Below are 13,180 nucleotides of genomic sequence, written 5' to 3' on the forward strand. Positions count from 1 at the left end.
CCTCCTTCTGATATTCCCTTGAGGACTCTGTCATTTGGAGAGGAGCCTTTAGCTGCGTAGCCTCCTATGGACTTTTATTTAAGCATAACATGCTTCCAGGGAAGGTAATGGTTCCACTTCAGTCGCTAATCCCGTCTGTTACCACACCTGCTCCCATAGACCTTGAGCTGTGTTGCAAGACATGCAGTCCAAGCTTAGTCCTTGTTAGAGGATTTTTTTTTGTTTACGGAGTCAGTGTGTCACTGGGAAGACGTTCAACAACCAGCAGAAGTGACTTGTTGTGACGCAGTGCGGCAACCTCAGCAACCCGATAAGGAGTTGTCTGTACGACCCAGACAGTCTAGACAGCTTCGGGTTGTCACTGTACTTCCTCGCTTCCCCATGGTTGACAGTTCACAGACTGTGCAGCAGTACCATGATCTTGTGTCCGGCTCCGTCAGACGACTGGCTTTTAAGAGCTTCCACAAGTCGTCGCTGTCTGGAGATTCTCAAATGGACTATGGATCTGACCAAGGAACTGGGCCTCCTGGTCAATTTAGAGGAGTCTCAGCTCGTCCCATCCCAGACCATTGTCTCCCTGGGTATGGATCTTCAGAGTCGAGCTTTTCGGGCTTTTCCGTCGGCCCCAAGGATCTTCCAAGCCCTAGAATGCATCCAGAGCATGCTGAGAAGGAACCGATGCTCAGTCGGGTAGTGGATGAGTCTAACAGGAACACTTTCATCGCTGGCCCTGTTCATCGTGTTAGGGAGACTCCACCTCCCCCCCCTTCAGTATCATCTAGCTGCTCACTGGATAAAGGACATGACGCTAGAGACGGTCTCAGTTCCTGTTTCCGAAGAGAGGAGGTCTTCTCTCGCGTGGTGTAAGAACAGCTTTCTTCTCAAGGAAGTCTACCTTTGGCTGTTCAGAAACCCGACCGCCGTCTCCTCTCGGACGCTTCAGACATGGGCTGGGGTGCGACTTTGGACGGACAAGAATGCTCGGGAACATGGAATCAGGAGCAAAGGACACTTCACATCAATTGCAAGGAGTTGTTGGCGGTTATTCTGGCCTTGATAAACTTCAAGTCCCTCCAGCTTAACAAAGTGGTGGAGGTGGACTCTGACTACACCACAGCCCTGGCTTACATCTTCAAGCAGGGAGGGACTCTTTCGTGGAAGTTGTTCTAGATCGCAAGGGACCTCCTCATCTGGTCTAAAGATCGAAAGCTCACGCTGGTAACGAGGTTCATTCAGGGCGGTATGAATGTCATGGCAGATCACCTCAGCCGGAAGGGTCAGGTCATCCCCACAGAGTGGACCCTTCTCAAGAATGTTTGCAGCAGACTTTGGGCCCTGTGGGGTCAGCCAACCATAGATCTGTTCGCTACCTCGATAACCTAGAGACTCCTGTTGTATTGTTCTCCGATTCCAGACCCAGCAGCAGTTCACGTGGATGCTTTTCTGCTGGATTGGTTCCATCTCGACCTGTATGCATTCCCGCCGTTCAAGATTGTCAACAGGGTACTTCAGAAGTTCTCCTCTCGCAAAGGGACACGGCTGACGTTGGTTGGCGCCGCTCTGGCCCGCGAGAGAATGGTTCTTAGAGGTACTGCAATGGCTGGTCGACATTCCCAGGACTCTTCCTCTAGGAGTGAACCTTCTACGTCTACCTCACGTAAAGAAGGTACACCCAATCCTCCACGCTCTTCGTCTGACTGCCTTCAGACTTTCGAAAGACTCTCAAGAGCTAGGGGCTTTTCGAAGGAGGCAGCCAGAGCGATTGCCAAAGCAAGGAGAACATCCACTCTCAGAATCTATCAGTCTCAAGGGGAAGTCTTCCGTAGCTGGTACAAGACCAATGCAGTTTCCTCAACCAGTACCACTGTAACCCAGATTGCTGACTTCCTGTTATATCTAAGGAAAGTAAGATCCCTTTCAGCTCCTACGATCAAGGGTTACAGAAGTATGTTGGCAGCGGTTTTCCGCCACAGAGGCTTGGATCTTTCCACCAACAAAGATCTACAGGACCTCCCTAGGTCTTTTGAGACCTCAAAGGAACGTCGGTTGTCCACTCCAGGCTGGAATCTAGACGTGGTCCTAAGGTTCCTTATGTCATCAAGATTTGAACCTCTCCAATCAGCCTCTTTTTAGGACCTCACATTAAAAACTCTTTTCCTCGTGTGCTTGACAACAGCTAAAAGAGTAAGTGAGATCCACGCCTTCAGCAGGATCATTGTTTTCACATCTGAAACGGCTACATGTTCCTTGCAGCTCGGTTTTTGCTAAACGAGCTTCCTTCACGTCCTTGGCCTAAGTCGTTCGAGATCCCAAGCCTGTCCAACTTGGTGGGGAATGAACTGGAGAGAGTACTTTGCCCAGTTAGAGCTCTTAGGTACTATCTAAAAAGGTCTTAACCTTTACAAGGACAATCAGAAGCCTTATAGTGTGCTATCAAGAAACCTTCTTTTCCAAGTTCTAAGAACTCAGTTTCTTACTATTCAGGCTTCTGATTAGAGAAACACATTCTCATCTGAAGGAAGAAGACCTTGCTTTGCTGAAGGTAAGGACACATGAAGTGGGAGCTGTGGCTACTTCAGTGGCCTTCAAACAGAGCCATTCTCTGCAGAGTGTTATGGATGCAACCTATTGGAGAAGCAAGTCAGTGTTCGCATCATTCTATCTCAAAGATGTCCAGTCTCTTTACGAGTACTGCTACACCCTGGGACCATTCGTAGCAACGAATGCAGTAGTAGGCGAGGGCTCAGCCACTACATTCCCATAATCCCATAACCTTTTAACCTTTCTCTTGAATACTTTTTATGGGTTGTACGGTCGGCTAAGAAGCCTTCCACATCCTTGTTGATTTGGCAGGTGGTCAATTCTTTCTTGAGAAGCGCCGAGGTTAAAGGTTGTGATGAGGTCCTTTAGTATGGGTTGCAGCCCTGTATACTTTAGCACCTTTGAGTTGATTCAGCCTTCCAAGAGGAACGCTGCGCTCAGTAAGGAAGACGATCTTATTAAAGGCAGAGTAACGGTTCAAGTCGACTTCCTTACCAGGTACTTATTATTTCATTGTTATTGTGGATAACTGATTATATGAAATACGGGATACTTAGCTATCCTTTAGTCTTGTACACTGGTTTTTCACCCACCCCCCTGGGTGTGAATCAGCTACATGATTATCGGGTAAGTTTAATATTGAAAAATGTTATTTTCATTAGTAAAATAAATTTTTGAATATACTTACCCGATAATCATGATTTAATTGACCCACCCTTCCTCCCCATAGAGAACCAGTGGACCGAGGAAAAAGTGAGGTGGCGTCAACAACAAGTACTGTAGTACCTGGCCACAGGTGGCGCTTGTGAGTACACCCCCTTCTAGTATAGTGATAACTGGCGTATCCCTCCCGTAGAATTCTGTCGGGCAACGGAGTTGACAGCTACATGATTATCGGGTAAGTATATTCAAAAATTTATTTTACTAATGAAAATAACATTTCACAGAAATTGAAAACAAAATTCTTGATGAAATTTAAGGAAATTAGATAATCGGCAAAGGTTGAAGCTACATAAAATTGTTCAATCAATGGCAGACACAAAAGAAGAATTTAGCTGACCTATGAATGCCGGCAAGTAAACGTGCAGCTCTTGTCTACATTAACCCTTTTACCCCCAAAGGACGTACTGGTACGTTTCACAAAAGCCATCCCTTTACCCCCATGGACGTACCGGTACGTCCTTGCAAAAAAATGCTATAAAAATTTGTTTTCATATTTTTTGATAATTTTTTGAGAAAATTCAGGCATTTTCCAAGAGAATGAGACCAACCTGACCTCTCTATGACAAAAATTAAGGCTGTTAGAGCAATTTAAAAAAAATATACTGCAAAATGTGCTGGGAAAAAAATAACCCCCTGGGGGTTAAGGGTTGGAAATTTCCAAATACCCCGGGGGTAAAAGGGTTAATTTTCTTTTCAGGAACAAAATATGGAAAATTTCAGGAATTACTTTTGTGGTTTTTTTTTTATGATTAGATCATTTATGACCTTAATGACAATTTAAATGTAGTAGTATATATTTTAAAGATGTTTGTAGCGATAATATTGATATAATATTTTAAGTTCTCAGAGTTTTTCTTCATGAATTTCCCTGTATCCTCCTGGACACTTCAGTGAAGTATAAATTTCCTTAAAATACTTTCTGTATTTAGATTATATCTTTCTCTACTCCAAACCTTGTTCTAATATTCAACTTAAATGTACTGTTTTTAAAATTTTCAACTTCTTAGAATATGTTTCTTCTGACAGGTTGAATCACTTCAAAGGCAGTTGAAAGTTACATCAAGTGAGGTAGAGTCTTTGCGAGAAGTAGAGAACAATTTGTTAAGGGAAAGGAATCAGCTAATTGCAGAAAATAGCCTACTAGCAGAAGAAAATCAAAGTTGTCAGGAAAAATTAGCTTCTTTTAAAGATTCTTCTACAGAAAAGTTTAAGTTATTGGAGAGTGCTTGGAAAAAGGAAAAATTAGTATTGGAGGTATAGTATGTTAACTTTGTGCATGAATGTATATACTTTGAATGTAGTAAAAGGTAGGTTTAGATTTAGACAGTTGCTGTTAGCTTTTGCTCTATATGGGTCCCCCTTAAACATGAAATCAGTTATAAAGTGGTGGAAAAATATGATTTAAAATTAAATCGATTCAGTTCTGGGTAAGGTTACTTTAACATTTTTCACATGATGTCACCATGTTGGCCATATAATTTCATCTCCTATCCTTCTGTCTCGTGCATCCTGCCATCTAATGTGTCGGCTTAATCTTTTCCAAATATCCTTTACATTTAGGCTTGCTTGCTGATTCTAATATTGTGGGTGTTATCCCTGTTTGCAATTTTTGTGCAGTAGGCTATTGTTTAAATTGGTCTCAAAAGATAAAGGAAGTACTGTAATGTTTTAAAAGGTAGCCAGCCTAAGAGAGTTTGTAAAACCATAATTTACCTGAATGAGAAGAGAGTTTCTTGTAAAAGAAAGAAGTATTATACATCTAACTCCATTGAGTAGTCATTGTAAGTTGATCAGTGTAGATTTTTGATGACTGAAAAAGGGAATTAAAAGAGTACTCAGTATAATGTATATCCTTAGAATTATAGTATACCGTAACACTTAGAAAAAAGGTTGTGTTATTTTAACAAATTTGCCATGTTTAAGGGGGAACAAGTGTATATATGAAAGTAGTTTTTAGTGAAAGTAAGCAGATATCTTTAGGTATAGGAAGGTTATTTGAAACGGTATTGTAGAAGGTAAAATTATACTAAAGGTAGTGTGCAGTTATTATTTCGCATGGCATGTATGTATTTTTTTATTTCTTTGAACTCCCCCTGATGTTAATATTGCTTTTGTCTGGAAATTTGGATTGTCAACATTACCCCTTAAAATGAAGAAATTTACCATTTTCTTTCCTTCTAATATACTAATGTCTCTTTGTCTTAAGATTACACTGTAAGATTTATCTCTGTTGGCTCTTGCATCAGAAAATAAATTGGTGAACTTAAACCAATATCTTGTAAGTTAGTCTTTGTCTGAATTCAGATATAAATGAATTTGAGGATATAGGCTTACAGTAAATTTTTTTTTTATGATTATATTGACGGTAGAGGTATTCGTTTATCTGAGAATAGTTTTCCTTGACCGGTAAGAGCCATTTTGTATTATTTCATCAGTTTTATGGACATAGAGGTAATATGCCTAATTCTTTTTGTGGCATTAGAATTATAACACGACCTCTGTCTAAGAATACGGTATCATTTAGTGTAACTGGTTGTTCTCAAAGCTCAAAAGAGTCTGATCCAAATCTAGAGGAAGATTTAGAAATTAGTGTTTATGATATAAATTCATCTACATCTCAAATTTTTTGGTAGAATCTTTCGGTTTGAAAGGGTTTTCGCTATACTGTACTCCAAAGACATATGAAATTTGTATTTGCTGGACATTATCTTGAGAAGTCCGGGTTTACTTTTCACGATTATTGGGCTTTGGGGCCTACCTATATTGACTGCTGGAGATGTGGTACGATAGCATGGTGAATTTTAGAGGTTAGTTTGGTAGACTCCTGCTTTGGGGTTGCAGAGTAGTAACCTTTCAAGCAAGTTTTTTGGCTTTTGTGAAATTATACGTATAGTTATATGGTAATTTTGTTTTTTTATGTAAATTAGCAATTGAGGATTATGTAATTTTAAAAAAAGTGTCAGTCTGGAGTTTTTAGAGTACCCAAAAGCCTAGACTAGAGATAAGTATAGGATATTTAATTGTTTATGGTAAACTAAATGCTCTATATCTTCCCTTCACTGGCTACCCACCACCTTTATGTTATGGGATTCAGCAATATGAACATCAGGGGACATTCTTAGAAATTAACCCTTTTACCCCTAAAGGACGTACTGGTACGTTTCACAAAACTCATCCCTTTACCCCCATTGACGTACCGGTACGTCCTTGCAGAAAAATGCTATTTAAATTTTTTGCATATTTTTGATAATTTTTTAAGAAACTTCAGGCATTTTCCAAGAGAATGAGACCAACCTGACCTCTCTATGACAAAAATTAAGGCTGTTAGAGCAATTTAAAAAAATATACTGCAAAATGTGCTTGGAAAAAAATAACCCCATGGGGGTTAAGGGTTGGAAATTTCCAAATAGCCTGGGGGTTAAAGGGTTAATGGAATTTCAATAATAGAATTTCTTATTTCTATACAACCTGATATTCATATACATGCCAACCCTCTTCCCCACTGACTAGTGGCATCAATAGGACTGGGAAGTATTTCAACTTTGAGACTAAATAATGCAATATGAAATGCAGCATGCTATTTTTGTTGGGTTCTGGTATATTAGATGGAAAGAAAACAGGAAAAATTTTAATTTTAAGGGGTAACATCAACATTTTGAGCTTTCAGAGACAAAATCAATATGTACACCAGATCAGTATAGAAGATTTTTTTTTTTTTTTTTTTTTTTTTTTTTTTAAATTCCATATTTTTCAATATTAATCTTACCCGAGGATCATGTAGCTGTCAACTCTGTTGCCCGACAGAAATCTACGGTCGGGATACGCCAGCGATCGCTATACAGGTGGGGGTGTACACAACAGCGCCATCTGTGGTCAGGTACTCCAGTACTTCTTGTCAACAAGACCAATTTTTCCTCTGTCGTGCCACCGGCTAGACCTACTGGGATACGCTGTTGATTCTGGAGTTATTGCTCACGATTTGGTGATGTATTTGCTCTAGAGTTTAGCCTTCGCTATTCAGGAAGCTTTATCTTTAGCTTAGCAAGCTTTTGGAATTAAAGAGAGTATGGACTCTCTTTCACTTTTAAATGGCCGACCCTTCCCTTAGACGGAAGTGTTGGTGTCGAAGAGAGTATTGACTCTCTTTCACTTTTTATTTTATATCTCTCCGCCATTTATAGGCCTCTTCGATTAACTTTCCTTAAAAAAAAAAAAAAAAATATATGCGACCTTTCCTAATAGTAGGCGGTCCTTACTTGGAACCGAAGTTAATTAACATTGAGCTCGTCATATCGTTTTTCCTGTTAAGAATTTATGCTATTTTAATTTTATGTTTTTGAAAGAATTTCTTTGATAAGTCTCGTACTGTTTTCAAAGTTGAACTAACGTTTTGTTTAGTCTCCGCAGTTGTTGACGTTCAGAACGTTCAACTTGCGCTCTATCGTTACGATAGAGAGAGAGTATTCACGGTTTCACGTTGCAGTAAGAGTAAACCGATTCTAGCGTTTCGTTCATTCTTTCTTAGCTTAAATGGTTTTAATTCTAATAAAGGAGCTTTTTATTTGGGAAACCTTTCAGTTTTTTTTTTCCTTCAACAAATAATATGTTTTAACGATATATATAATTGGGCTCATCTCTCAGGTTCTAAGTCAAGAGAGAGAGAGAGAGAGATAGAGACGGAGGGAGAGAGAGGAGGATAAACGTTTCGTTCAAGCGGGTAACGTTGTTCTCGTTTTTTTTTTTTTTTTTTTTTTTGCTCTTCTCCCTAGTCGATAGAGGGGAAGAAGGTAAAACGTTTCTAGAGTTTTATTCTTGTTCCCAGGCTTTATGCGGTGAGAGATTTTAAACGTAGTTTATTTGATCTAGTGTTTAGTCTCTTTTCCAGCCACTGAATTCTTTATCTTTCATTATGTTTTTCTGTTACATTGTAATACTGTTTTCGCAATTACTACCTTTTAATGAAGGATAGGATTGCGTGTTTCAGGTACAAACCACTTAAAGTTTCGAGTTCAGTGAAATAAGTGCAAACAGAAAATCAAAAGTGATAAAGTGATATGCGCAAAGTGTTACAGTGTTGCGTTCGAGGGTTCGTCTGTTCGTGCCAGTGGTTCACCTAGTCTGGGACCTCTTACAAGCTCCCAAGCCCAGGGGAGAAGTAATGTCGAAGGACTTATGGGTTCCTCAGGCCTTGATCGACGAACAGACGTTTCCCTCTGTGGTTTCGGGTGTATCTACACACGTTGCCGACGTGATCACCCCACCCACACAAAGACGAGAGAGCCCATTTATTCCTCGTCTGCGGAAGAGGTTTCTCGCAGAAACCATGGACCAAATCTTGCAGCTTTTAAGTGCAAGTCGGTCCCTTCCGCGCAAGTCGGTCCCTTCCGCGCAAGTCCAACGGCCTAGGTGTAGCCACTGGGTCAGTTCGGACTCGCTGCAGTACGACAACTGCACACCTCCTAAGAGAGGCTAGGTGGTACCGCAACAGGCAGTAACTCCGTCTGTTGCCGCACCAGCTGTTTTAGACCCTCAGTCACAACGGACAGTAGCTCCGTTTGTTGTTGTCTTTCATAGACCCTAGTGGTCCATGCTGCAGACTTTACAGTCTCAGCTTGCTCCTTCATACAGGAGTATCATGCTGGAAGGTTGACAATGCAGCCTGTTTACCTACAACCCGCCGAGGTTGTGCGCTCAGCAGATACTGCGGCTGCCTGCTCCCACACCACACCTGTGAGAGCTCCTCCACCGATGCGCAGTCCTCACTGCCAGACGCATGTTCTTGCTGCACCATATGCTAACATGCGTGAGCTGCCGCATCAGGAGTTGCCGGGTTCCAGCACTATGCGGCATTCTCCTCAGCCCATGCAGCATGCTCTGCAGACCTTACAGCATGCTCCGCATACCATGCAGCATGAGCCGCATTCCATGCAGCATGAGCCTCATACCATGCAGCATGGGCCTCATCCCATGCAGCATGAGCCTCATTCCATGCAGCATGAGCCTCATCCCATGCAGCATGAGCCGCATGCCATGCAGCATGAGCCGCATACCATGCAGCATGAGCCGCATGCCTTACCTCATGCTCTGCATACCATACCGCATGCTCTGCATACCTTACAGCATGCTCTGCATACCTTACAGCATGCTCTGCATTCCTTACAGCATGCTCTGCATACCTTACAGCATGCTCTGCATACCATACCGCATGCTCCTCAACCCACCGCAGCCCCTCCCACGCACCAGCACTCTGCTTTTGTTGTTGCCAGCTCCCACACTCCGACTGCGGAGAAGGTTGACGATGCACCCGTGGGCCTACACCTCCCACGGTTGTGCGCCCGGCATGGCTTCATGCTCTCACACTCTTGTTGTGAGAGCTCCTCCACCCATGCACAGTCAACCCTGCCAGATGTTTGATGACTCCCACACACAGAGCACTCCGTTGCCGTGCGGGAGCTACCACAAGCTGCCGTGTTTTGACACGGTGTGTCAGCCTCCGCAACACACTGTGGTTACCGCCACTCGCCAGCAACAAACTAGTCAGGCAGGAGTTGAGGCTTACCCTCACTGAGAGAACTTAGCTTTTCTCGGATATGGTTCCTGTAGATGAGAAAGTGCTGTTCTCCCTCCTTCTGATATTCCCTTGAGGACTCTGTCATTTGGAGAGGAGCCTTAAGCTGCTTAGCCTCCTATGGACTTTTATTTAAGCATAACATGCTTCCAGGGAGGGTAAATGGTTCCGCTTCAGTCGCTAACCCCGTCTGTTGCCACACCTGCTCCCATAGACCTTGAGCTTTGTTGCAAGACATGCAGTCCAAGCTTAGTCCTTGATAGAGGATTTCTTTTTACGGAGTCAGTGTGTCACTGGGAAGACGTTCAACAACCAGCAGAGGTGACTTGTTGTGACGCGGTGCGGCAACCTCAGCAACCCGATAAAGAGTTGTCTGTACTACCCAGACAGTCTAGACAGTTTCGGGTTGTCGCTGTACTTCCTCGCTTCCCCATGGTTGACAGTTCACAGACTGTGCAGCAGTACCATGATCTTGTGTCCGGCTCCATCAGACGACTGGCTTTTAAGAGCTCCCACAAGTCGTCGCTGTCTGGAGAATCTCAGATGGACTATGGATCTGACCAAGGAACTGGGCCTCCTGGTCAATTTAGAGAAGTCCCAGCTCGTCCCATCCCAGACCTTTGTCTACCTGGGTATGGAGATTCAGAGTCGAGTTTTTTCGGGCTTTTCCGTCGGCCCCAAGGATCAACCAAGCCCTAGAATGCATCCAGAGCATGCTGAGAAGGAATCGATGCTCAGTCAGGCAGTGGATGAGTCTAACAGGGACACTTTCATCGCTGGCCCTGTTCATCGAGTTAGGGAGACTCCACCTCCGCCCCCTTCAGTATCATCTAGCTGCTCACTGGATAAAGGACATGACGCTAGAGACGGTCTCAGTTCCTGTTTCCGAAGAGATGAGGTCTACTCTAACGTGGTGGAAGAACAGCTTTCTTCTCAAGGAAGGTCTACCTTTGGCTGTTCAGAACCCCGACCGCCGTCTCTTCTCGGACGCATCAGACACGGGCTGGGGTGCGACATTGGACGGACAGGAATGCTCGGGAACATGGAATCAGGAGCAAAGGACACTTCACATCAATTGCAAGGAGTTGTTGGCGGTTCATCTGGCCTTGATAAACATCAAGTCCCTCCAGCTAAACAAGGTGGTGGAGGTGGACTCCGACAACACCACAGCCTTGGCTTACATCTCCAAGCAGGGAGGGACTCATTCGAGGAAGTTGTTCTAGATCGCAAGGGACCTCCTCATCTGGTCAAAAGATCGAAAGCTCACGCTGGGAACGATGTTCATTCAGGGCGATATGAATGTCATGGCAGATCGCCTCAGCCGGAAGGGTCAGGTCATCCCCACAGAGTGGACCCTTCACAAGAATGTTTGCAGCAGACTTTGGGCCCTGTGGGGTCAGCCAACCATAGATCTGTTCGCTACCTCGATGACCTAGAGGCTCCCGTTGTATTGTTCTCCGATTCCAGACCCAGCAGCAGTTCACATGGATGCTTTTCTGCTGGATTGGTCCCATCTCGACCTGTATGCATTCCCGCCGTTCAAGATTGTCAACAGGGTACTTCAGAAGTTCGCCTCTCACAAAGGGACACGGCTGACGTTGGTTGCTCCCCTCTGGCCCGCGAGAGAATGGTTCACAGAGGTACTGCAATGGCTGGTCGACATTCCCAGGATTCTTCCTCTAAGAGTGGACCTTCTACGTCAACCTCACGTAAAGAAGGTACACCCAAACCTCCACGCTCTTCGTCTGACTGCCTTCAGACTATCGAAAGACTCTCAAGAGCTAGAGGCTTTTCGAAGGAGGCAGCCAGAGCGATTGCCAGAGCAAGGAGGACATCCACTCTCAGAGTCTATCAGTCTAAATGGGAAGTCTTCCGAAGCTGGTGCAAGGCCAATGCAGTTTCCTCAACCAGTACCACTGTAACCCAGATTGCTGACTTCCTGTTACATCTAAGGAACGTAAGATCCCTTTCAGCTCCTACGATCAAGGGTTACAGAAGTATGTTGGCAGCGGTTTTCCGCCACAGAGGCTTGGATCTTTCCACCAACAAAGATCTACAGGACCTCCTTAGGTCTTTTGAGACCTCAAAGGAACGTCGGTTGTCCACTCCAGGCTGGAATCTAGACGTGGTCCTAAGGTTCCTTATGTCATCAAGATTTGAACCTCTCCAATCAGCCTCTTTTAAGGACCTCACATTAAAAACTCTTTTCCTCGTGTGCTTGGCAACAGCTAAAAGAGTAAGTGAGATCCACGCCTTCAGCAGGAACATAGTTTTCACATCTGAAACGGCTACATGTTCCTTGCAGCTCGGTTTTTTGCTAAAAACGAGCTTCCTTCACGTCCTTGGCCTAAGTCGTTCGAGATCCCAAGCCTGTCCAACTTGGTGGGGAACGAACTGGAGAGAGTACTTTGCCCAGTTAGAGCTCTTAGGTACTATCTAAAAAGGTCAAAACCTTTACGAGGACAATCAGAAGCCTTATGGTGTGCTATCAAGAAGCCTTCTCTTCCAATGTCTAAGAACTCAGTTTCTTACTACATCAGGCTTCTGATTAGGGAAGCACATTCTCATCTGAAGGAAGAAGACCTTGCTTTGCTGAAGGTAAGGACACATGAAGTGGGAGCTGTGGCTACTTCAGTGGCCTTCAAACAGAACCGTTCTCTGCAGAGTGTTATGGATGCAACCTATTGGAGAAGCAAGTCAGTGTTCGCATCATTCTATCTCAAAGATGTCCAGTCTCTTTACGAGAACTGCTACACCCTGGGACCATTCGTAGCAGCGAGTGCAGTAGTAGGTGAGGGCTCACCCACTACATTCCCATAATTCCATAACCTTTTTAACCTTTCTCTTGAATACTTTTTATGGGTTGTACGGTCGGCTAAGAAGCCTTCCGCATCCTTGTTGATTTGGCGGGTGGTCAATTCTTTCTTGAGAAGCGCCGAGGTTAGAGGTTGTGATGAGGTCCTTTAGTATGGGTTGCAGCCCTTTATACTTCAGCCACCTAAGAGTCGTTCAGCATCCTAAGAGGACCGCTACGCTCAGTAAGGAAGACGTACTTATTAAAGGCAGAGTAATGGTTCAAGTCGACTTCCTTACCAGGTACTTATTTATTTTTTATTGTTATTTTGAATAACTAATAAAAATGAAATACGGGATACTTAGCTTCTTTGTTAACATGTATACTGGTCTCCACCCACCACCCTGGGTGTGAATCAGCTACATGATCATCGGGTAAGATTAATATTGAAAAATGTTATTTTTATTACTAAAATAAATTTTTGAATATACTTACCCGATGATCATGATTTAAATGACCCGCCCTTCCTCCCCATAGAGAACCAGTGGACCGAG

General features: G+C 43.7%; 1 protein-coding gene across 1 annotated transcript in view; it reads left to right on the forward strand.

The window, feature by feature from the left end:
• Positions 1-13,180, forward strand: part of LOC137654446 (GRIP and coiled-coil domain-containing protein 2-like) — a 116,148-nt gene that overhangs the window by 43,876 nt on the left and 59,092 nt on the right. The window contains exon 4 of the mRNA XM_068388071.1: positions 4,291-4,518. Coding sequence (XP_068244172.1) covers positions 4,291-4,518 — 228 coding nt within the window. The remainder of the gene's footprint in view (positions 1-4,290; positions 4,519-13,180) is intronic.

Source organism: Palaemon carinicauda, chromosome 15, assembly GCF_036898095.1.
Source record: "Palaemon carinicauda isolate YSFRI2023 chromosome 15, ASM3689809v2, whole genome shotgun sequence".
NCBI lineage: Eukaryota > Metazoa > Arthropoda > Malacostraca > Decapoda > Palaemonidae > Palaemon > Palaemon carinicauda.